The 25,000-nt window shown below is 30.0% G+C and overlaps 1 protein-coding gene across 12 annotated transcripts in view; it reads left to right on the top strand.

Moving 5' to 3' along the window:
- The first annotated feature begins 3,811 nt into the window (after positions 1 to 3,811).
- LOC145296730 (receptor-type tyrosine-protein phosphatase T-like) overlaps positions 3,812 to 25,000 on the top strand; it is a 934,355-nt gene continuing 913,166 nt past the window's right edge. For 5 of the 12 annotated variants that reach the window (XM_080142750.1, XM_080142752.1, XM_080142748.1 and 2 more), the window contains exon 1: positions 3,815 to 4,010. In XM_080142750.1, coding sequence (XP_079998876.1) covers positions 3,899 to 4,010 — 112 coding nt within the window. In that variant the 5' untranslated portion in view covers positions 3,815 to 3,898. Of the gene's footprint in view, positions 4,011 to 25,000 lie in introns of all 12 variants that reach the window. The other 7 variants (XM_080142749.1, XM_080142743.1, XM_080142746.1 and 4 more) reach the window with 4 other exon arrangements.

Raw genomic sequence — 25,000 nt, 5'->3', positions numbered from 1 at the left:
CTTAGACATATACAAGTGCACATTTAAATTATATGACGTTTAACATATAGTACATACCATATGCATTTGTTTTTTCGATTAGTAAAAATATTAATAGCGTTAATGCACGGCATTTACTTCAACAATTTATTCTTAATAAATATTAAATCTAGCGTAATTATGAAGATGTATAATGTAACTTCAGTATAAGCTTTATCAGTTTAAGCACAAATATACACAGACACATAAACACACACACATATATATGTATATTATTATTATTAATAATAATATTATTATTATCTCTGTTCATATAGGTATATATATATATTTATATATATATATAAATATATATATACATATATGAACAGAGATAATAATAATATCATTATCTCTGTTCATATATGTATATATATATATATATATATATATATATATATATATATATATGCATAAAGAGAGACCGATATAGTTAATAGCGAGACAGATATAGAGAGAAATATACATAGATTGGTATACATATATATATATATATATATATGTACATATACATATAGATATTTATATTGTATGCATATAAACTTAGTCATTTTTAAATATACGTACATTCACTACAACATTCATATATATATATATATATATATATATATATATATATATGTTTTAATATATAATTTTTCTTTTCAACTTAGAGATGCATCACATATTTATTTATCTCAATTGTTTAGTTTTACACACACACTTACATATTTACTAAGACACACACATACATACACACACATATATAGATATATTAATATATACATATATATATATATATATATATATATATATATATATATATAAATTCATTTGTCTATCAATCTTGTTCGATCAGAATAGATTTTCGATTTCATCGTTTCAACACTACCATTCGATATAACACTCCACCATTCTCTTCACATGCACGTGTTCGCTTTTTTCACTCTTCCTTCTCTGTCTTTTATCGTTTCCTTCTTTTGCATCGCATTCCTCGTGTTTCCCTCTCTCCGGTTTATTCCTCTCTCTTTAACGCAGCAACCAATTACAAACTCTCCTCTTTCTCTCTCTTCTCTCTGTTGTTCGCTTGTACGTTTCATCCAATCCAAGCGATCGTATATCGAGCAGTGCCTGTGTTTTACAGTGTCACACAGTGGAGCGAGATACGAATTCCTGACTTGATCATCAAACGGAGTACATATTTACCTCAACAGCTGACCACATTCTCATCACATCCTGACCCCCACAAGAGTCCCCTCATTTATGTTAACTAACCGCACCCATTCATCTGTCCTGTGTTGGAGTCGTGAAATACAAACCCGTTCGCCATTTCCTAGGTATTACCTGTCGACTTGTTAAGTACACACCTGTACGCCAATTTCACGAAAACACACCTATATTACAACGCACATATTTACACTCTTTTCCATCAAACTGTAATCATTTAGTTTGCGTGTATATAAGATTTTTATTTGTATTTAATAGACACATACATGTACATATACATCTCTTAACATAATATATATATATATATACATATATATATATATTCGTCTGAGTTTGATTGCACGCATTTTTACACACACACATATATATATATATATATATGTATATATATATATATATATATATATCTTTACATATGTATTTTGCGCGTATAGTTTAACTTTTAATTCTGTTTGCATTTGTTAAAATACACAACTAATTGATTACTTTAATAATCTGCGACTATTAGATGAGGAAATACGCTTTATTTTTAGCATTGTAACCAATAAAAACACACACACAGTCATATTTCTACTTATATATATATATATATATATATATATATATATATATATATATATATATATATATATATATGTCCACTGCAATATTTTATGCTACAAAGTTTTATAATATAAACTAAATAAATAATTGATCGCATATATATATATATATATATATATATATATATATATATATATATATATATATATATATATATATATATATATATACACGCAATTTATATATGTGTGTGTATAAATTCGTTTTAATGCATTTATTTCTTTTTATCTATTAATAATCAATACGTACACGTAACTCTATTTTCACTAAGCTGCTAGAGAACTGTAATTATTTTGCAACAATTGGTTCTAGCAATGTAGAAAACATTTAATATACTTATATAGACAGACTCTGTGCTTCTAATGCGAGTGATTTAATGTATACTGTCTACATATAATACTCATCTATCAGCTGTTTTATTTTTATCTATCAGCTGTTATAATATGCCGATGTATGTATATTATCTCTGTCTATCTCTATAAGAGTATATATTTTAATCTATCAAGTAATACAGAAAACTAAGTGGCATTCCTTTACAACTTGATATGTTAGTGTAACTACTTTTATTTTCTATGTATTTTCTTTATTTACCCGTACTATATAAAAACGGTAGGGTAGATCATTTTTTAAAACAAATGCTGGTGTAAATCTGAATGAACTCTACATAAAAAAAACAGAGCTTTACACATTAATCGGAAGAATTTTACTTTAAATATGTAATCATAGTTTTTTTTTATATATCTATAAGAACTTATATTACACTTTGTAAACATTCTATGTGCATACATAGATTTGATCGGTTTATTAGCAGAATTATACACCGTGTTTTACAATATTATTGATAAAGTCTGCAGTATACGCATGTATATACATAAAAAGGAACACATAACATAAATGGTTACATAAAAACAGTAAGATATCAAAACAAAAATATATGTATATAAATATATATATGGGAATCTCAAGAACATTTAATAAGTGTATACTTTAAAAGCATAGCGGCATTTATACAGAAAGCGTTTATTTGTTTACCTATATCGATTAACATATATATATATATATATATATATATATATATATATATATATATATATATATATATACATATACATATAAAAGAATCATATAGCAGGTTACCTGATATCTGTTGGTGCAGAAGTTTATCTATTCATCACATATCAAATAAACTCATTTTTAAATTTAAAAGAATAACTAAGTCGACGTGCTGAGAGGCATTTACTTCAAAGCAACTGTGAATAGATACTTCTAACAACAAAATTGTGTATTTGGATTAGTATAATGTTTTTTTTTAAGAATATATATTAATTACGTGTGTCTGTCATTTTTACATACTAACCATCTATGAAACTGTTTTTCAGAGGTATATTTTATCTTAAATAGTGGATTATATACGGTTTTACGACCTTGTATATATTTTTATGGATATATAAACACTCGGCACTAAAAACGTGAATATACATATACAGAGAATCAGATATAAAAATATATAAAACTTTTCTGTTAGAACTATAACTTTAATCGATCAACTATATATTAAAAGAGTATATTCACTCTAATGACATAGTCTTAGTGTATGAACAAACTTTAACTAAGTGCATCGATTAATGAATTGATTATCAATATATTCATCTATCTAACACTTATGTTTACAATATTTATAAATGAAAAAATGAAAAAATAGTTAACAGATATCAGATATAGTTGTGAGCAACAGACAAGTGCATCAAGTGGATTAATTGCAACTTCCAAGGGAAAAGCACTGAAATTTAATAAAAATTAAAAAGGATAAATATTACTTCTTTTAACAGGTAACGACATTTACACTTAATATATCTCAGAGAAAAACGAAAAAATTAGTTAATATTTCTAGAAAAATAATAGTATTCACATACGTAAACGTAACACGTACACATATTTATCTACCGATATACACGTTCATAATTATACAAAATCCATATATAAAACACACCTCAAGATAGTTTCATTTATTGAAATTAAAAAAAAAAGTTGTATGTTCAAGCAAATAAAGACAAGCGATGCCTAGCACGAAATGGCGAAATTGATTACATTACTCGTTGCTGTCGTCCAGGATGTACTACAACCACAGTTACTTCAAGAGTCAACGGCCGTTTACGACTTTTTGGACACACAAATCGAACAAGGTAGGGATCTTCTATTTTTTATCATCGGGTAATGCGATATACATGATAAGCGAACAGGACTCTAGCTTCAACACATTATCTCAACATTTCTAAGCTGTAACTGTTGCAGATACATGACGGTGGTTCCAAAAATAAAGCCCCACATTTTAATCACACAAAGTAGAAGCATGAGGAGTATAAGAACAGCAACATTAAAACGAGTAACCTGTTGTGCTTCCACCAAATATTTCTACATAGTCCCCATTACTCCCAGGGCATTTTGCAAGAAGTTCAATTATATATCTTCTCAATAAACGAATATGCGTGATAGGTGTAGATTTTGAGAGTATATAACTGTCAATATCTGCAACAGAGAAATAACAAAACCCATTCGTGAATGCATGAATACATAACTTCAAACCGTGCATCTTTCATGTTGTATTGCCCTATTCGGACACAACAAAAAATTAGGAAATTACTTGAGAATGACACACGTAAATATATACATACATGCATACGTATATATATATATATATATATATATATATATATATATATATATATATGAATGAATATGTATTGTATTTATATGTATATATATATATATGTGTGTGTGTGTGTGTGTGTGTGTGTGTGTGTTAGCATTTTTATCTGAAAACAAACATACACTATTTAATTTAATGGGTACATACGTATATATGTCTGCATTCAAAGTATACACAATTATGCATTTATATAGACATTCACATACATGTATATACACACACACACATATATATACATATATATATATATATAATTATATATATATGTATATATAAGAAAGGTTCAATATAATACAAGTAAAAATGAGCCCAAAATATAAATATATATTACCAAAAAAAATTATATATATATATATATATATATATATATATATAGATATATGACTGTGTGTGTGTGTGTGTGTGTGTGGGTGTGTGTAGATGTCGACGTTATAATCAACAAAATAATCGAAATAAGGTAAACGAAATAACTAAACTAATAAATACAGTTTTTATGCTGATATGTTTGTGTGTATGTGTGTGTGCTTGCCTACGTATAAAGGTATGTGTATATATTAAGATTAGAACGCATATTTAGGATTTGCATAAATGCATAGCATGTATATATATGCATATATATATACACATATATATATATGCATATGTATATGTGTATATATATATATGACAACACGTTTTAGTACTATTTACAATTAAAAATAAATGCGTTATTCGAGATTAATTTATTGTCAACCAAAAACAAGGCGATTTTATGAAGAAATATATTGTGATGATTTCATTTCTTACGAGCTGCATGGAATTATATCCACTGAAAATCAGGTACTCGGGTAAAAATATCATTCACAATCCTATAAGGTATAATACTTTTACATCATAAATGTTCTCATGGTGACATCCTTAGTATGATAATTGATGGCACGATGGAAGCGTGTTGTATCAGATAATACAATATATATATATATATATATATATATATATATATATATATATATATATATATATATATATATATATATGCGTGTGTGTGTGAGCATGTATGCATGGGTGAGGGTGCGCGAGTCTCTTTGTGTGAATTTGTACGTGTTTTTATAAAAATATATATAAGCAGATCGAGATATAGACTCGTACAGATGCATATATATATATATATATATATATATATGTATATATATATAGGAATTTATGCACATATATATGAATGTTTCTAGTATATGACCCTTGAAAATATTTGTTGTATGTTTATCTATCTTTCATTATTTATTTTAGACTATACCATATTATATTATATTATATATGTATATATATATATATACAAGTGCGCATTAATATATGTACGTGTATATATATATATATATATATATATATATATATTCAGATGTGCATATATACACACATTTTAACGTTTATCCTCGAATGGCATCTTCCCCTTGATTAGTAGTGATTACGTTGTAAAGTAATATACATGTGTACATAATTATACAACAATATATATATATATATATATATATACATATATGATAATATATTTATATGTATATAGGTAGTCCAATAATATAAATATATGTTTATTGTTACATATTAATCGCAATATACCTATACATATTGTTATATCTTATTTTGTCATTACCTCAAATAGCATATGTATATATAAAACTTTTATAATATACTGTTTCCTGTTTGCTTTCACAAAACAGAAAACATTTTTTTCAAAGTTACATTTAGAATATAGTTAGACTATAAAAAATGAAGATGTTGTCAAGATTTTATCAAATAAGAAAACTTTGGAAGTGAAATTAAGCAAAATTGCGGATTATATATTTTATATCCAGTAAAATGCAAATGGTACAGATTTTTATGCAAAACATTTAAATTTATATGTCAATATGCCGTTATAGAGTTCTCAATTCCTCTCCAACTTTATGTATGATACATCCCTGATTGAGGACTCATAAGTTCTCAGCCATTATTTACGTATCACGTTTCTTTCTTTCTATTTTCTTTTGGGTATTCATGCCATAAGCGCGCAACAAGTTTTCTCCTCGCTTACATAGCTCGATTAAGACAAATGACTTATATTAAAAGAAACTTGGTGAAAATATGATATTTGATTTTACATTATTAATGTATAGATTAATCGATTGTTTATATTAATCGAGGCTCCCTCGTTGGATTTTACAGAACCTTAACTAGTTTAAAGGCTTGGTTGTGGGTTGATAGCATTCACATTTACATTGACGTATTATATATTTTATATAGAAAACATTATATTAGTTATTGGTTTTTTGAATGTTTATAGTAAAGAATAAAGAAGATTTTTATAAGAATCTATCCATCTCATAGTCGGGCCAGTTTAATTCACTAAACAACAAATAAAGTTTATTATCAGTTTACTGACAACAGTTAATCTATGGAGAATGCACTATATTAAGCGTATGCCTTTAAATTTTTTTTTGTATTTCTTAAAACTGTTACTTACTTATATGTATATATACATATACATATATATATATATATATATATATATATGTGTGTGTGTGTGTATTTCTTCATCAAATCTCCACACTAACGTAATGTACTTGCAATAACCCTTATCCCAGAGTGGCTTCCGGGCGGTGATCACTATGTAAAAAAAATATATATATATGTACATATATATATATATATATATATATATATGTATGTATATATGTGTGTGCGTGTATACATATATATATATATACATGATTCTATAAATGAATAGCAATACATTCTATAGTATTCTATATGATCTATAGATATATAGAAATACAAATATACATATGTACATGTAAACATATTTATATATATATATATATATATATATATATATATATATATATATATATACACATACATGTGTGTGTGGGTTGTAACAGGAGGGATATGCGAAGTTGTATTAAGCTGCCATATGGCGATTATATTATATTCAATACTGATAGTTTACGTATTTATAACAACAAGTACGTCGAAAACACGTATTTGTTAGAAGAGTCCATTTGGGCTCAGCGATAATTTCCAATCACCTGTAAGAATTCTTCCATGAAACAGAACAGAAATAATAAATGAAATGCATATGGTAATATTCCTTCCTTACTTATCAATCAGTATATTTTATGAAGATTTAATTCAATGTGATAATATTTCAAGTAAAATATCAATTTTTTTTTTGAGTTAGAGATTTTATGTCTGATATGCTATTTTTAGGTGCGTAAGCATACTACAAATAATCTGAGTGAACATCATCGCCACTGTTGTAAGAAATATTGAAATACGAGAATTTTGGTACACATACATATATACATATATATATATATATATATATATATATATATATACATATATATATAGAGAGAGAGAGAAAGAGAGAGAGAGAAAATGAGAGATAGATAGATATTAGGTGCGTTTAAATTTTAGAAAGGTGTTAAAAATTCACTTTGCGATTAGAAAATATAGTACGCATTATATATATATATATATATGAGTGTGCATATATATATGAGTGTGCATATATATATGAGTGTGCATATATATATACATATATATATATGAGTGTGCATATATATAAATATGAGTGTATATATATATATGGGCTTGTGTATTTTAGTCAGATTCTTTTAGAAAAAAAATACAAATTGTTTTTCGATTCATGAAAAGTATCAGTTATACTGTATCTAGTATTATTTAGATTTGCGTTCATATAAAACTATAACTTATTTCTACCAACTTTTCTTCGCCTTATTTCTTCACTTCATTACACAATCATATCACAATGTGGTTGATCGTCTCACCAACGATTATATATATATATATATATATATATATATATATATATATATATATATATATATATATAATGCAACCAAATAAGTTCTGATCGTTTATTGAATAACTTAACTGAATGAACTTGAAATACATACGAAATATGCGTAGCAATTTTTTTCAAATAAGAACAACCGGAAATAGGAACGGAAGATATTATATAAAACACTTGTTCCATACTCAGTCATCAGTTTAAAGTTTAAAGCTGTAAGAGGTATGGAGGTGTCTAGATATTTCTGTTGTGTCTCGTTGTTTGTCGACACCTTACCGCATCATATATCAATGGAGGTCTTACCAGTGATAAACCGTCTGTTTATACGATGCTCCGAAGGATCTCTAATATATGTTTCCTTCTTAGGATACCATCCATTAAAAGACAAATCTGCTTATGCACCCACGCAAGATTATCCTTTGTGTCTGGTGAACAGTATTTACATGATTCATTATGCATTGTTATCAACGCGTCAAACTGTCACCGAAGATTATATTCAAAGCATTTAAAATGTATGCGGCATAACGCCAAACTGGTCAAGACAGGTGAATCGTAGAAGTGTAATTTTCTCCCATTGCCACGACAAGCGTTTCACGGGAGTGGTCGTGAATACTATATAACAATTTCGCTGGGATATGTTGTGTCATCCACCTCATTCGCCTGACATTACGACATCAGATTAGAATCTCTTAATCTTCCTAGTGTATCACCTTTGGTGGAAATCTTTCCGCAATGACGCAGAATTGGACATAGCTCTCATGCTCTTATTGTCGTCCTAAAGTACCAGAATCTATTTAAAGAAATGAACGCCTGGGGGCACGTTGGCTAAACGTGCTCGATAACGATCTGCAAATTTGTTCGAAAACTAAAACAAAGATACACATACTTTGAGGTGTTTTGAAATAGTTTGTATAGCATACTGTGAAACAAATAAGCGTCTTCAAATGCAACAGCTTATACGATATCTTAAGCCCAAATACATTACATGAATAAAATACTGAACACTGTGTCTATATAATTGTAACGCTGGTTGCAAGATTCGACGCAATACCAGGGTCTTCTTAGACGCCTATGTGATGGATATGAGCCTATGCATATTGCTATGTGATAGCAAATAGAATTTGATATATATATATATATATATATATATATATATATATATATATATATATATATATATATTCTATATATATATTTATTCAACTTATTTACGTTAAGTTTCCGTTAGGGGAAGGAATTTGCAATATAGATTTAATCAGTACTTTGTCATTTTCAGTATATATGTATATATATATATATATATATATATATATATATATATATATATATATATATATATATATATATATATATGAGAGAGAGAACGAAAAAGGAAGAGAGTGTGTATGTGTATTTCTAGGAACCCCCCTCTTAGAAGTGCATCCCTTTGTCATTAAATCTACGTAGGTTGTGTGTATATAAGATTGTCTAAATAACTGCTAGTAGGATAAATACATTGGAACCGTTTAAAATTCAAATTGCATTACTTTTCCTGTGAGCAATATATGATAGATATTTAACTACGAAAATGAAATCATCAAAGCTAATCGATGATTTTACATATTCCTACCTATTTCGTCTTCAATGAACATAGATAGGGAGTAAGCTGTGAATACAAAAGCAATGGTTATCATAAAGGAAAATGATCAGCCCTCGTGTTATAGTAGGCTGACCCACAAACACTGGCGTGGTGTTTTCAAACACTGGAATCGGATATAACATTAGCATTGACAAAGTAATGCATTATGCTTCAAGAATGATTTTCCCTTATTCTCTATCTGTGCTTAAATCTAAACGCAGATTCCATGAACAAAGCTATTTTTCCACAACTGCTTGTCTTTGGAGCACTGTTGCTTCGGCCTGCTTTATTTCTGAGTTGGCCCCATCAATAACCAAATTCTATCTTATTTTACACCATTAATGTTTACTACACTGACACGTTACATTCTGTAACCTTTATCCTCGAGTGGCCTTCGGGCCGTGATTAATAGTGATGCTCCAGTAAAAAATAGTTATAATTTACAAAAAAAAAACATCATTGTTATATTCGCATATGATTATTCGTGTACATATATAGTTTACCCGTAACAAAACAATGAAACTAAATGTTCGAGCAGAACACCTCATGCAAATTGCATATCACTTGAAGAAAATTTAAAAATTTGATTCTAGATTCAATACAAAATCCAAATGATTTTACTTTTGAACTTATTCTTACTTCTGATATTACCGATTTTAACAAAAAAAACAAAAAACAAAAAAAAACAGTTCCAATTAACATTTAGCATATTCATTGCATTAAGTATTAATTGTTAGAACTTCACAATAAGAGAAAGTGTCTTAATTCTCTTTCTTTTTGTAAAATAATATGAAACATTTAGTCTGTTAAAATGGCGAAATAATATATATTTTCCACCAATCAACCCTTATGTAATTATCAGGTCTACATAGTGTGTATTATCGATATCAGAATGGAGGGATGTGTACTGAATACGATACGACATTTGATAGCACACCATTCCTAGCTTTTTATCTGTCCAACTATAAGCGCCAATGGCAATGAGCTCTTTCGACTAAAGTAATATATCTACGTTCAAATAAAATAGAAAACAACAAAAACGTTAACAAGTGGTGGCGTGTTTTGTACTCACTTACATAATTTTAGTCTATAAGAGCATCTGCGTGTTTATGTTTATGTTGTTTGCACTTTGGTTTTCCATTAAAATGTTCGACAGAATAATTATCCGGTTTTAAAATCAGATAACTCCAAATGAAAAATACATATAAGAATCTTTGGCTTCAATTACTTGATGTGAGGGTTTGAGTTATTGCTACCTATTATCAAGTGTAGCCCGATTTCATGAATCGAGCATATGCGTGTGGGGGGGGGGCTCAACCATTCTTTATGTATGATTCGCTTAAAGAATTTACCTCATTAAAATAATGTGTTTAATATTTGTAATTAAATTCAATATATTTGAAATTAAAAGCATTGTGACGTTAAATCTTAAAAAATCTCATTTTGATCAACCAGTATGTGTTGCATCCTACCCGATAACATATAAACCCGCTATTTCATATCATCATATCAAGATACTTCTTTAAAAATACAACCGTCTGCGAAAATGCCATTTAGTACGTTTTTGGTGTACATAGTTTCTGTTTCAATATTTGCTACACATTTTTTTTAATTAAATGAGTCCGGTTTCTGCTATAATTAAAATAATTGCAGCGACCTTCCTAATATTTCAGTTTATTTTCATGTAGTGAATAAGGCGCAAGTATTTTGTTATTCATTCTTATTAAGCTCTTCCTAATCTTATATGGGCTTTAAAATTACAATCTGGAGTGTTTTCTGGTCGTCAAGCATATATTGTAGAAAGAAGGCTTGGCCTCTAATCAACACCTAGAGACTGACAGGAGATATTTAGAAACTTACTTCATCGGTATTGATTACATTTTGCAGAAAAAAGTTATCACATTCGTTCCTGTGAATGCGATACTACCCATTAACTGTTGACAATTTTCCAGATCTGAAAAATTGTGGATGGATTTTCAAAGTTTTCAGGTGGGGCATATTTCCAAAATAGAGCTAGTTTCTTTGGAAAAACACATTACTTTGAGACACGTGCATATGCTAATGCACATCGGGAAAGTGGAAAACTATATTTCGTGCAGCAATCAATAATGGTGTATAGTTTAGTTGGTTTGTAGAAGGTCATATAGTTTCGAACGCTACTTTTTTATTATTTTCATGAAAATAAAATAAAAAAATACACTTCTGTAGTTATTATGTGGAGATTTACATTATAATTCATCTTAATGAAATATTAGTAACTAATTATTAGTAAATAATGAGTAATTCAAATGTATTTTTAAATCCATTGTTTTTACTTGTCCATCTACTATTGCTGCATATATAGCACATATAAATATATTGTTGCTGCTTCTATATATGCTCATGAGTTAAATTGTAACATTCGCAAGAATGTGATACAAAGCGACACGTTACATGTATGTCTAATTTTTGTGCTTAAGTAATGCGACTAAAATTCATATTGTACTGTTTAAAATAGACAGACATATTAGAGTGAAATGTTTGTACACAGAGACGTTAAGAAATATATTTCCAAAAACTATAAAATCAATAAACTCTTTTGTACAGAAAATCTGAAAATGTAGATTCTGAAAATGTATTAAGACATAAATATTAAGGCTGAAATAAATTAACTGAAATGTTAGAGACAATAATGGAGATTATAAGTTAAACTGGGTATATAAATTGATATTCAAACATCGCTTACACATTCATGTGGAAGACTATTGAAAATGAAGCTTAAAAGTAAATGTAAATAGCCTTCGAAGATTAACAGTATATTGTCCTTTGCGTATTGCATGATGTAAGCATTAGAAGTAGTGTGTTGTGGATTATTATCATAGTTACATTATTCAACTTGAAATATTACCGCTAATTTCCAAACAAAAGAGGATACTTTTATTTACACAGAAAAATAAATAAACACGAACGAACACCCGCCCACACACACCCGCCCACACACACACACACACACACACACACATATATATATATATATATATATATATATATATATATATATATATATATATATATATACATATATATATATATATATATACAGGTTGGAGGTTTTCAAAAGTCGAGACTAATGGAGACAACTAGGTTGTAAGAGCGTGCTCAATAAAAAGAGCAAAATATTTTTTATTATTATTTTAATTATTTTTAAATAATTTTTTTCTTTTTTTTTTCTCTTTTTATTATTTGTATAATTTTTCTTTTTGGAATGAAGGTGTTCTAGGTCGCCTGAATTAGTCCTTTTGACCGAAACAGATACCTGTTTACCCTCGAATAATAATAATAATAATAATAATAATAATAATAATAATAATAATAATAATAATAATAATTATATATATATATATATATATATATTTTTGCAATTATGTTTGTTGTTCCTTTGTTATTTATTTTTTCTAAAATCCGATTGCTGCATCGGAAAGGCCAGTTAAAAATACATAATATACTTTGTTTTTTTTCTTTAATTTAATCCCTTTTTTAGAATTTATTAGACAAAATTTAACTTTTATTTTACCGTGCCAATAAATATGATCATCACTGTATATATATATATATATATATATATATATATATATATATATATATATATATATATATATAGCATTAATAATTGATGACAAAAGACGAGATGCATGCGACAAAACAAACGTCAGGAACTTAGACTTATTTTACGTTTCCAGATGAGGCAGAACTTCTTCAATATTTCTAGTAAGAGATAGTTCCTGTTAGGAATACCGATGATATTTGCATATAATTTATGTAATATGTGCATAAGTCTATTTTTCGGACGGAAAATTCTAAACTGAATACATGAAATTAATGTATAATTGTAAGGTGAAAGGAAAACTAGATATGTAACTCTCAGATAAAAATATCGGAGAGTATAAAATAAGACAGAAATTAAATTTGAAATTTGTTTCTGCTCCAGTTTCGATCAAACTACATAAAACAATCTTAACACATTCCTAATATATATATATATATATATATATATATATATATATATATATATATATATATATATATATATATATATATCAGAGCAAATAGTTAATAAAACATGTTTAAACACTTTTAAAAAAAAGAGTTAACAAATATTTAATCTGAAAAGGAAACACTTAATAAGTTGATATCCTTAATCCGCGGAGTTTCGAAGGAATACTTTCCTTCTCATCAGAGGGTAAGAATTAGCAAAATGTGGGATCGGAGTTTGCATACAAAAGTATTTTATGAAACTGCAAGTAAGTCAAAGATGTTACTTGATAACAAAAAGTGAACCAGAGGAAATATGGTGATGAAAAATGTGATTTCACGTGAATGGACAGCCAGGCGAAAAGAAAAGCATTCAATGACGGTAAAATCCAAAAATGTAAGTCCAAGAAAGTTAATTTAATTTTCCATCCGCACAAGTAAAATCCAAGATTCTGGCAGCTGAACTTTTAATCGTTATCTTTAACATCCTACGTCATATTTGTAAACCTTCCCTGTAAATAGAATGAAAATAACAGCCTGAACTTAACCTCGAAGTGATTGTATTGATTTTTTTAAAGATTCATCATTAAAAGAATATAAAATGATTATTTATTGCAAATATTATGGGCGAAATAATTATATTAGATCAAAATAATAATTTTCCAGGATAAATACAATAGAAATAAGAATAATTTTCGCTTTTGATTAACGAATTCAAGAACGCCCTCTTCATTTTCTTTGCCAACGTAAAAATATCAATATATATTCTATCTTCTGAAGGCCCCTCCTATACTAAAATCGTCTCCGTTTTAAAATCTATATATTACTTAAATGTATCGTTATATTAATCTAAGCTAGTTGGTTTATACAAACACACACAAATATATATATATATATATATATATATATATATATATATATATATATATATATACTAGCAGTCAGCCGGGCGTTGCTCGGGCCTATGTACTATGGATAACTGCATATGTACGGTAATACCTTTCTATATAATAGTCGTCCTTACTCACTATAGAGAAAAGTGAGTAGAGACTGCCGAGGTAAAAATAAAATAAATTTAGCCTCAATTCTGACCTCTTAACATTTATTGCCTTAGGCTTAAATCAACGTAAATTGCTCTATCCATGTCCAAGTGACCTACATCTAAAATTTCAAATGTTAGAACGGAAAATTGGTAGAGTCTGCAACGATCACCTATTTAAATCTTGACCTCTTGACAGCGAAATATAGCTTATGTAAACTGTGTTTTTATTGAGACAATTTGTACAGCGTATGTCGTAAGAGGCATGTTATGTCTTCTAATGTTGCGATATGTTTTACTGATAATGCGGATATGGCCCCTAACAGTTGGGAGATTCTATTTATAAACGCTGCCGCTATGAACTGACGAAACAAATTAATTCACGTTCCGCTACGAACCAACAAGAGATTAGAATTGCCCATAAAAATTAAGCATTTTTTAAGGAAGCTTTCCTATGTTTTCTTCGTGTCAACACGGAAAGAATCTTTTGCTCATGGGCTACAAAATTATAAAGTCCGGAACCTGTATAAATAGCTGTCTACTGAGAACGTGTAATCTCCAGGGCGTGTACAGCACAATTAACCATCGGATACGTTTCTGAAACTAAACATGGCTTCCAACTCAAGAAGGAACATTAAAAACATCTATTTTTGTTCTTTTATGAATGGGTAGATTGTGAAAACTAGACAATATTCCGTTTTTCTTCGTCATGTTTTATGTGGTTGATTATGAATAAATTAGTCTGAGAATTTCCTATAAACAGTTTCCATATTATAATATAACACTGTCCTACTCAGTGGCACGGGTTTACATTACAGTATAGCAAAGTGCTACATGTAAAGGATACCTGTGATTCAATTTTATTTTGGTAGTATTCAAAAAAGTATATTATATGTGTCTTTTGCTTGATAATAAGACAATCTCTCCACATTAAGTTCCAGTAGAGACACAGCTATATCTATTTTAATGTTCCATGAGCTCGTGATGTGCTCGAATATATAAGGATTGTGCCCGTACATAATTCAAATGATCTAACAAGAACACTTAAAGTCAAAACAACCAATATTAAAGTGAGAAATAGTTCTCCGCTGAGAATAGTTACACCTTATAATGAAAAACGCTGACGGATAAATGAACATTGAGTTGCCCGCATGTGACTATTTCCTTGCGCAAAGAATTGTATATTTATGCGATGAGTTAATCAGCACACAAAATTAAAGACACAGACCCACACGCATATATATATATATACATATATATATATATAAATTTACATTCATATCGATAAATGCATACATTTTTACACATATGAACACGCACACAAACACACACACACACAGATATATATATATATATATATATATATATATATATATATATATATATATATATATATATGTATATATATATGATCTTTGGAAAGTGAACTATAGTGTGTCGTGATGCTATCGTTTCTACGAGTTCAAAATTCATTCTTGTGAGATGACTGCTTGGGTTATTGCTGCTTGGATGACCACGATCCTTGTTCAGTATGAAGTAGGTTCATTCTACTGTCAGATCTATGTCGCGGTTTCTTGATCTGTATAAGTTAATTGGCATTCTTTTGTTTGTGGCGTGTTTGCTCAGTTGGTGCAGTGCTCGCGTAGCATGGAAGAGGCCTATGTTTTAAATCCCGAGTGCGGATGTTTCTTACTGATTAACCCAAATGAGCACGAAACTCGTGTCTGGGCTTCCGCCTTGTTCGCTTTCTAGACTCTTGTGAGCTGCAGCTAAGAAATTATATATATATTAATGAAAACTAAAAATCACATTATAAAATGAACAAATCAAAAAATAAAAAAACATGCATATATATATATATAAACTATCACACACACACACACACCCATCCACACACACACACACACACACACATATATATATATATATATATATATATATATATATATATATATATATATATATATATATATAAACAAGCATGTAAAAAAAACATTAGACCTAGATTTAAAATAGGTCAGGACACCAGATATCTACGCTCCCCGCTAAAACAGCACACACAGAGGAGTGGATCATCTGGGCCTTTGTTTTGTAAGTGCCTGATCATTGGCTGATTAGGAAGGCTGCGGTTGAACTGGAAAGCTGATTGGCTAACTACTAACTAAAAATTCAATAGAAGGTGCGTATATAAAAACGGGAAAAATCACAAAATGCTCGCATAAGCCTGATGAATCCTAGCGTGGATGAAACACTGAATATTCTGTGTAGCTTAATCGTCATATATATTTTATAACTAACTACCAAGCTATATCTACGTATTGCGCACTGTTGAAGTAAATACTTAAAGTGTACGCATAAATTGATACTTCCGCATATTAATTTATGTGATTAGATAAAGTATATATATATATATATATATATATATATATATATATATATATATATATAGCGGGCGACCCGAGATGGCCGGTCGTAAAATACGCTAAAATATGAAATGTTTATTAATGTATACATCGTATGTGTTTTCATATTATATTGGGCTAACATATAGTAATTATTTCTAATGTTAAAAACAAAATCACTCATGCGCCACAACCGAGGATCAAAACCAAAACGTTTAGTTTATGATTTACATTTTCCTGTGACGTTAATAGCTGAGCTATGAAGACATGTTTCCTGCAAGGCTAAAAACTATAACATGAACAAATAGCTATTACATTACGCATGCATATCCGTAATGCCCTCGTTCTAACTCCATCGGGCAAATTAAATTTCGTAAAGTTACACAGTTTTGCACCGATTTTCCCGCCTAAAACACAAATATAAAGGTTCGCATGTGTTCGAATACCCTATATGTATATATAGTGTTTTGTCTGTAGATAAAAAATAACGGCGGTGTTTGGTCGGTATTTTAAAGGAATATCTATTTAAGCATGCATACATACATATAGAAAATTGTTTGTGTTTATAACCTTTTTCGTAAATATTACTCAAGTATAAATTATGCATAATATCCTCATGAATATAATTACGCGAAATAGTTTACTAAACATGATCGTCGCATAAGAAACACTAAAAAAAGAGAATTAATGAAAACGAATGTTTAAAACAATATGCACATTACATAAACCTTAAGCAGCCAAAATGCAATTCCCCGATCCATATATACCAAAGTTATATTTTCTTTTTAAATAAATAGAAAAACGTGATTTAATATGAATATGAATACACAAAACACCCAAGTACATAGGAATATATATGTGTGTGTGTGTCTATCTCTCTCTCATATATATATATATATATATATATATATATATATATATATATATATATATATATATATATATATATATAAATGAAAGTTTCATTGATGAGCAGGGTCAATTCTTGTTCGTTTCTCTTGCAATCCGTGTATGTGAAGGGGGCGAGATAGCAGTCGAACTTTCTGTTAAAATTTTTAAAGAAATTCGCCGTATTCGCGGACGTTTTTTACTTCCATAAACGTCATCAGGCAAGAGAAGAATTCATTTGTTTACATAGGCGTCACCACTTATCAAGGCCGATCGGTCACTCAAGGATAAGAGTTAAAGAGTGTAGAGTAGTTAAAAGGACAATATAGTAATCAATAGTAATGGAAGTTCGGTAAATTTGTTAACTTAAGTGGAACGGCTCATCAGAAACTTGTTCACGTTGGACTTGAAGACAGCCATATTATAGACAGCTGGAAAGCAGGAAAACGGAAGACTATTCCACAGGCGTGCAGCTCTGAGAAAGAAGCTTTGATCATGGAATCTATGTTTAGGTTTAGGCACAGATAAAGAGTGGGGAAAATTATTCATAATGTTTTCAGCTAGTCGAGTGTTTCTTGTGAAAGTTTGGCGAGGGGGGACCATAGATTCAAGCTAAGTCGAACACTTTCCATGAAAATAACGATAAAACAAACTCGCAACATCTCTTCTGTGAGATAGAGGTTGCAGCGAAGAGAAAAGGACATCTCCTACCAGGCCACGAAGTCTATTTTGAACACTATCAAGGCAGGACAAGTCTTTTCTAGCAGCTCCTGCACATATGTGGCAACAGTATTCCATCCTTGGACGTACCTGGCTCTTATATAGATAGAGAATTGCCTTAGTGAGTTCATCAGGATCAATATGAAGGGGGTTAGTTTAAGTGGTCTTAAGTATTTTACGTATTTAAAACGATTGTAATCGTCTTTTAATTAAACTAACGCATTTTTCGTCCCTCGCATGACGATGGCTGCTGGACGTCGAAAACAGCGGAGATACGGCAAATTCTTTTCACACTGTAACTAAATGTTCAAACACTAGCCGCCAAAAAGAAAAAAAAAACTGGTTACAAGAGAAATAAAGAGAAAAAATGCTGCCCGAATATACTAATAGATGCATTAAATAAGTTTCCAGACTATTTTCGTCTGGCCACTTTTATCGATAGTACATATATAAAACTGTAATTTCCTTTGAAGTAATCCTATGGTTAAAATGCACGTCTTTTACTGTTCCGAAAGCTTTTGTGTGAACGTAACAATGACTCTATTCACAGCCATTTTCATCTATTTAATTGTCTCATGGAGGCAGCTTCTTAGCTTTTCCTTGAGTTTTTGGAAGAATCAGAAGTCACAGCGAATAACGCCTGGATTATAAGAACATTAAGGAACTGTCTTCTTGCCAATCTTAGGCATATAGTCTTGTGTTCTCTGTGCGCTTCGCGCAAATTTTGCACGTGTTTAGTTCCTTGTGAATAATTTTGCGTAAATTTTCCGCACTAACATAAACTATGCACTTGTTTCTATACGCAAACAACGGCCATTATCTATTAAATTCTTTATCTGGTCAATCAACCTTTTGTCAACCCTCACAGATTCCCTACATTCCTTGAATATCCTCTGGCACACAGAAACTGATGCTCGGTTAACGCATATAAGTCCAAAAGAATTCCAGACGCTACTGCAGCATTTTTCTAAGATTAAAGCACAATTCTTATTGCATGTCGTTATTTTAAACATTTCCTACATCCAGACTGCATTTCTAAAATTCATCAGCTGTGACAATCCCGCTTTGGTAACGTGTATTCTAACTCCTTCTGTAGCTGTCCATTTATCTCCTAAATCATAAAAATTCGTCCGTCGGATAGTTTAAAAAACGCCGTAACATCAAATACATCAAATAATATTTCGTATGTCAGACCATTTCATCATGTTCGATTTGTGTGTATGACGGTCATGTATTGATCCTTTGATGTGAATTGCATGCCCATTTGAAACTTAATATCGTTAGAAATATTTTAATTGTGTTCAAATGTAACTCATCCAAATATATTTCAATCATAATGTTTCCACATTATGTATTAGTAAACCTAAGTGTCAGTGATGCATGATACTATAACAGAATTAGAGTTAAGCGAGCAATGGAAAATTAATTGAAATGGGTACATGAGCAGGGATCAATTTTCTTGATAAATCTCTATGGTATTTTTTCTTAAGCGTTACAACTCAACAAAAAGAATATATTTGAAATTGTTAGCAAGAGATATTACATTCGTTGAACACCAACAACTATGTTTGAACTCATGCTCTCTATGATTTATTGTATATCATTTTTTTTACTCGGTACACGATTTTGTCTTAAACCACGCGCACAATTGCATTACTTAAATTATATAACACTTATCATTCAGGTTGGACTATAAGTCGCTTTAGATTTTTAAAAATTAAATAACTTGTTATTCTCTCAATATATTTTAATTTAATTTTTCAAAATTAGGAAATGGGATATTTGAAAACATTTTGTATGGTTAATTTTACCACAGAACAATGAGTGAACTTAAATTCTCCTTTGAAAATGGACAGTCAATTGCTGCAATGCAATAAAAGTTATATGCTGCTTTTTAATGCACTTCTCACACACACACACCCACACACACACACACACATATATATATATATATATATATATATATATATATATATATATATATATATATATAGTGTGTGTGTGTATGTGTGTGTCTGTTTGCCTCTGTTTCTTATGCAGGTATATATAATACCTCAGAGACAGGAACGCTATTGTCTTGGAACGCCTCCAGCAAACTAAACTGGGGCAGAGTTTTAAAACCACCTGATAGCGCAACAATACCAATATTGGAGTCTTTAAACGAGTCTCTCAATGAGCAGCGTAGAGACCACCATCCTCAACCAGGATGGGTAATTCATAGTTCCTTAAGAAAATGCTATATGGAGAACTGGCCCAGTGTACGAGACCACGAGAACACCTAACACCGAGTTCCAAAGTCTAACTCCAGTAGCGTGGTTCTTAAAAAAATCAGCGACTCCTGTCGTAGGAGAAAATTTTCAGAGAGAGCAATACGTGGAAGGGTGCAGCACACCTGGAAACCTGCATACATTTTTCTTTGTTTATAACTGATTATTGTATTATTAAATTAGAGTATAATCGAATATGATAATATGTCTATTTTGTCCAATCATATACGAAAGTTTAATTCATTTGTCCATATATTCTTTATTACAACTTCCAATGAAACATTCTATTTATCCTTTATATATCGTATTATTGATTGATATTATTCTGTTTTTATTTTATTTGTTTCCGTTAATTTTATTTACTGATTGATATCAGAATAAAACCCTAGAACTCATTTGCTTTTTGTATTTCTTACCTTTTTATGTTACTCCCGCAAAATATAATTTAATATATCATAACGAGTTTATTTGTTATATTTTTTTTAAATATTTTCCTTTGCCTTATTTGCTTGTATTATGCATTTTGGAATATAATTTAATCAAATCTCATGAATAAATTGATCTTTTAGAATTTGTATAGTATAAAATGGGCCCTGTTGGCAGAATATATTGTATATAAGGTATACAACAAATTATATATATATATATATATATATATATATATATATTCAGGTTCACATAGATATTGAACATATTACTCACTCTTACGCCGGTATTCTCCTATGCCTTACTCTTGAAATACAGTTGTAATGGTTGCTTCAGTTGTAGCTATTTTTCATTTTGACATAGTTTCTATTAGCTAGACTTATTTGATTGATAGATGTATCGATTTGGAAAACAACGGTGACCAGTCTTTGGTATTTAACAGAAGATATTATATATAATTTACAAAAAAAAATAGCCAAGCAAAATATGTTAACCGAAACGAAGACGTCATACTGAGTTTATTAATGGAGATTTTCTGAATGGCACGAATAATCTGCTTGCTTTAGATAAACCATTCCTTAGCACAAAGATATATATATATATATATATATATATATATATATATATATATATATATATATATAAATATATATATATATAAAAAAGATGTCTACTTATATAGAATCGTATTTAAATATTAGCATGTATAAATATAGCTGTATATAAGTGGATGAAAACTTATATAATACAGGAATTAAATATATTAACGTTTACACTCAGGTTCATAGTGCTGAACCGATGTTTCGTCACAAGTTACTGCGTTTTATAAATACGAATCAACATCCTTTTCTTAGCGGGAGATATACTACTGTGACAACTCGACCCTCCTCTATTTGTGATCTGGAACATCTTTGATACCCACCGGCAGCTCACCGTCCAATAGCTAAGCTAATTAGTGAAAATGTTGCTTTTTGTCCCACCAGATATATTGCAATGCCATCCACAGTTCTTCTGCCACACTGAATAATGTCATCCACTGATGCCATTACTTCTTAAGGACTCCCACGCGTATCCCTCGCCAACACTGCTCCGTATTTCCTTAAACATTATCCCACTTGTGGACATTTTCTGACTGAAGTATGTAGCACTATAGACAAGTTTACATGTTCCTATAAATTTAAACGAGTAAACACCCTTCAGCAACAAAAAGTGATAAGTGACCGTTGTTTGCAACTTCAGAGCATGCTTCTTCTCCGGCCATCTCGTTAATCACTAAAAGTCTTAATCGTTTGATTCAATCGGGAAAAATATTAATCCAGAACAATGCCAAGTAAGACTAAAAAAATAATATAAATGTAAAATTGATTCAGTATCCGAAGCCGTATTAGCAAAAACCAGACCAACTAATTAATTTAATGAACACGTATAATAAAAATTCGAAGTGTTGACTTTTTATTTGTATTTGCTTTTCAGCATACATGGATGTTACAGTAAATGCGAGTGACTTTAAATTTTTTTTGAAAACATGGAGAAACGTATAACGTTTGCATATTGTATTATAATTCATAAATTTTTACTAATATTGAATATAACACTATGTTACCACGTAAATTTTCGTCTAAGGTTTGAAAGATTTTTTTCGTCTTTCGGTCAGTGAATTTCTAAAGGGAATTAAGACAAGAGCATATAACGTAAAGCTACGTCTCTTCTTTGGATAGATGTTCCTTAGCTAAGCACCCGAACCAAAGCTGCTTACCGGCAATCGCATCTGCGAGCCACGCTTAGCAGGTTTCTTTGAAGTAATTGTTTTCTCGTGAATAAGATCTTTGACTGCAGAATTATCAACAGCTGTATGTGAATATAGATTACAATTGCCAACTTCTACGAGACGACCAATCCTCACTGGAACCATCTTTCCTAAACACGGAATCGATTTTGTTTTATCTATATAATACGGAGAAGTAAGCAGCCATCATTGATATCTCTGTCGACACAACGAATATTTTTTCTTCGATACAATTAGGGAAGATTTTAGGTAATAGAATTATCTTCTTTTTTTTTTTGGTTTGCAACATCGATGTCAATGTGGTGAAACCGTTGACTAGTTCTCAATGCAACGCGTCGTTACACTTGCTCGTTATTCTATAATCAATGGTGTGGTCAAATAGTATCTATATTGGGCGGGATAGACACCAATTTCCGAATCAGTGGGCCTAGATTCAAGAAATTGTCAGTGACCCAAGAGAATGCTACACTTATTATTTTTTAAGCATGAAGCGGGAAGTCTCTCATATGAAACGTGAGTAAATCGTACTTTTATTAATAATTTAAAAGTTCTTGTCTCTCCTTACATAGTGTTTTACTTCATCCAAACTTGAAAAAAAAAAGGAAAAACTACAACTAACTAAGCGTTTTGTATTCTAGTTTATCTTAGTCGAAACATGAAGGTTCTCAGTCTAGATTATTCACTTATGGAAGACTGATACTTATCCGACCCTTACCTTCGCTATATTGCTAGTGGGATAGCTATTATGCTGACAGCTTGCAAATGTTAATATTTCATATGCAAGTCTCTAGTTTTTAAGTAACGAAAAACGAATTATGATTGTGGTTTTATATCTTATTTTTAATCTTTTTTATTACATTGTCACCTCAAACAAGGCACATTGCAACTTTGATGTAGGCGGCTACTATCAAGGACCATAAGCTGCAGGGGTACTATATAGGGAGTTGAGCAGAAAAATGTATGTTCACATTAAACTTGAACTTCTGCATGTCAGTAGTGTTCGGAAAGTAGAATCAGGGAAGGGAGTTCCAAAGTCTAGCAGTTCAGGGGAAGAAATTACTGGAGTAAAAAAAAGCTCTCTTACATATAATGATCTCTATTGTGTAAGGGTGTGATTTAGCTGCTTGTCGGGTTTGTCGGGTGTATTTACGTCGAGGCGGTACTAGTGCTTGCAATTCGTTGGAGCATTCACCAGTAAAATATATGTAGAACAGGCACAGGGGTGCAATATTTCCTCGATGGCACAGAAGCTGAAACTTAGATGCCAGGTCAGTACCTATCAGCTTGGCGATTCTCTTTTGAATTAGTATTGGTAAATATACATTTTACAATAAATATTTCGGATCTAATTTTATCTATTTATCCCAGGTGTATCGTAACAAGCCTATCTAACTGATCACTAAATTATAAGTTTAGATGACTAGTTGTGTGTTAGTCATTACACCCTCTTAGCTGGTCAACATTATGAGATACAACTCTT

This window comes from Euprymna scolopes, chromosome 17, assembly GCF_053919585.1.
Source record: "Euprymna scolopes isolate OS-2025 chromosome 17, ASM5391958v1, whole genome shotgun sequence".
Taxonomy (NCBI): Eukaryota; Metazoa; Mollusca; class Cephalopoda; order Sepiida; family Sepiolidae; genus Euprymna; species Euprymna scolopes.
The sequence above is the reverse complement of the archived record's forward strand: the minus strand, read 5'-3'. Positions and strand labels throughout refer to the sequence as shown.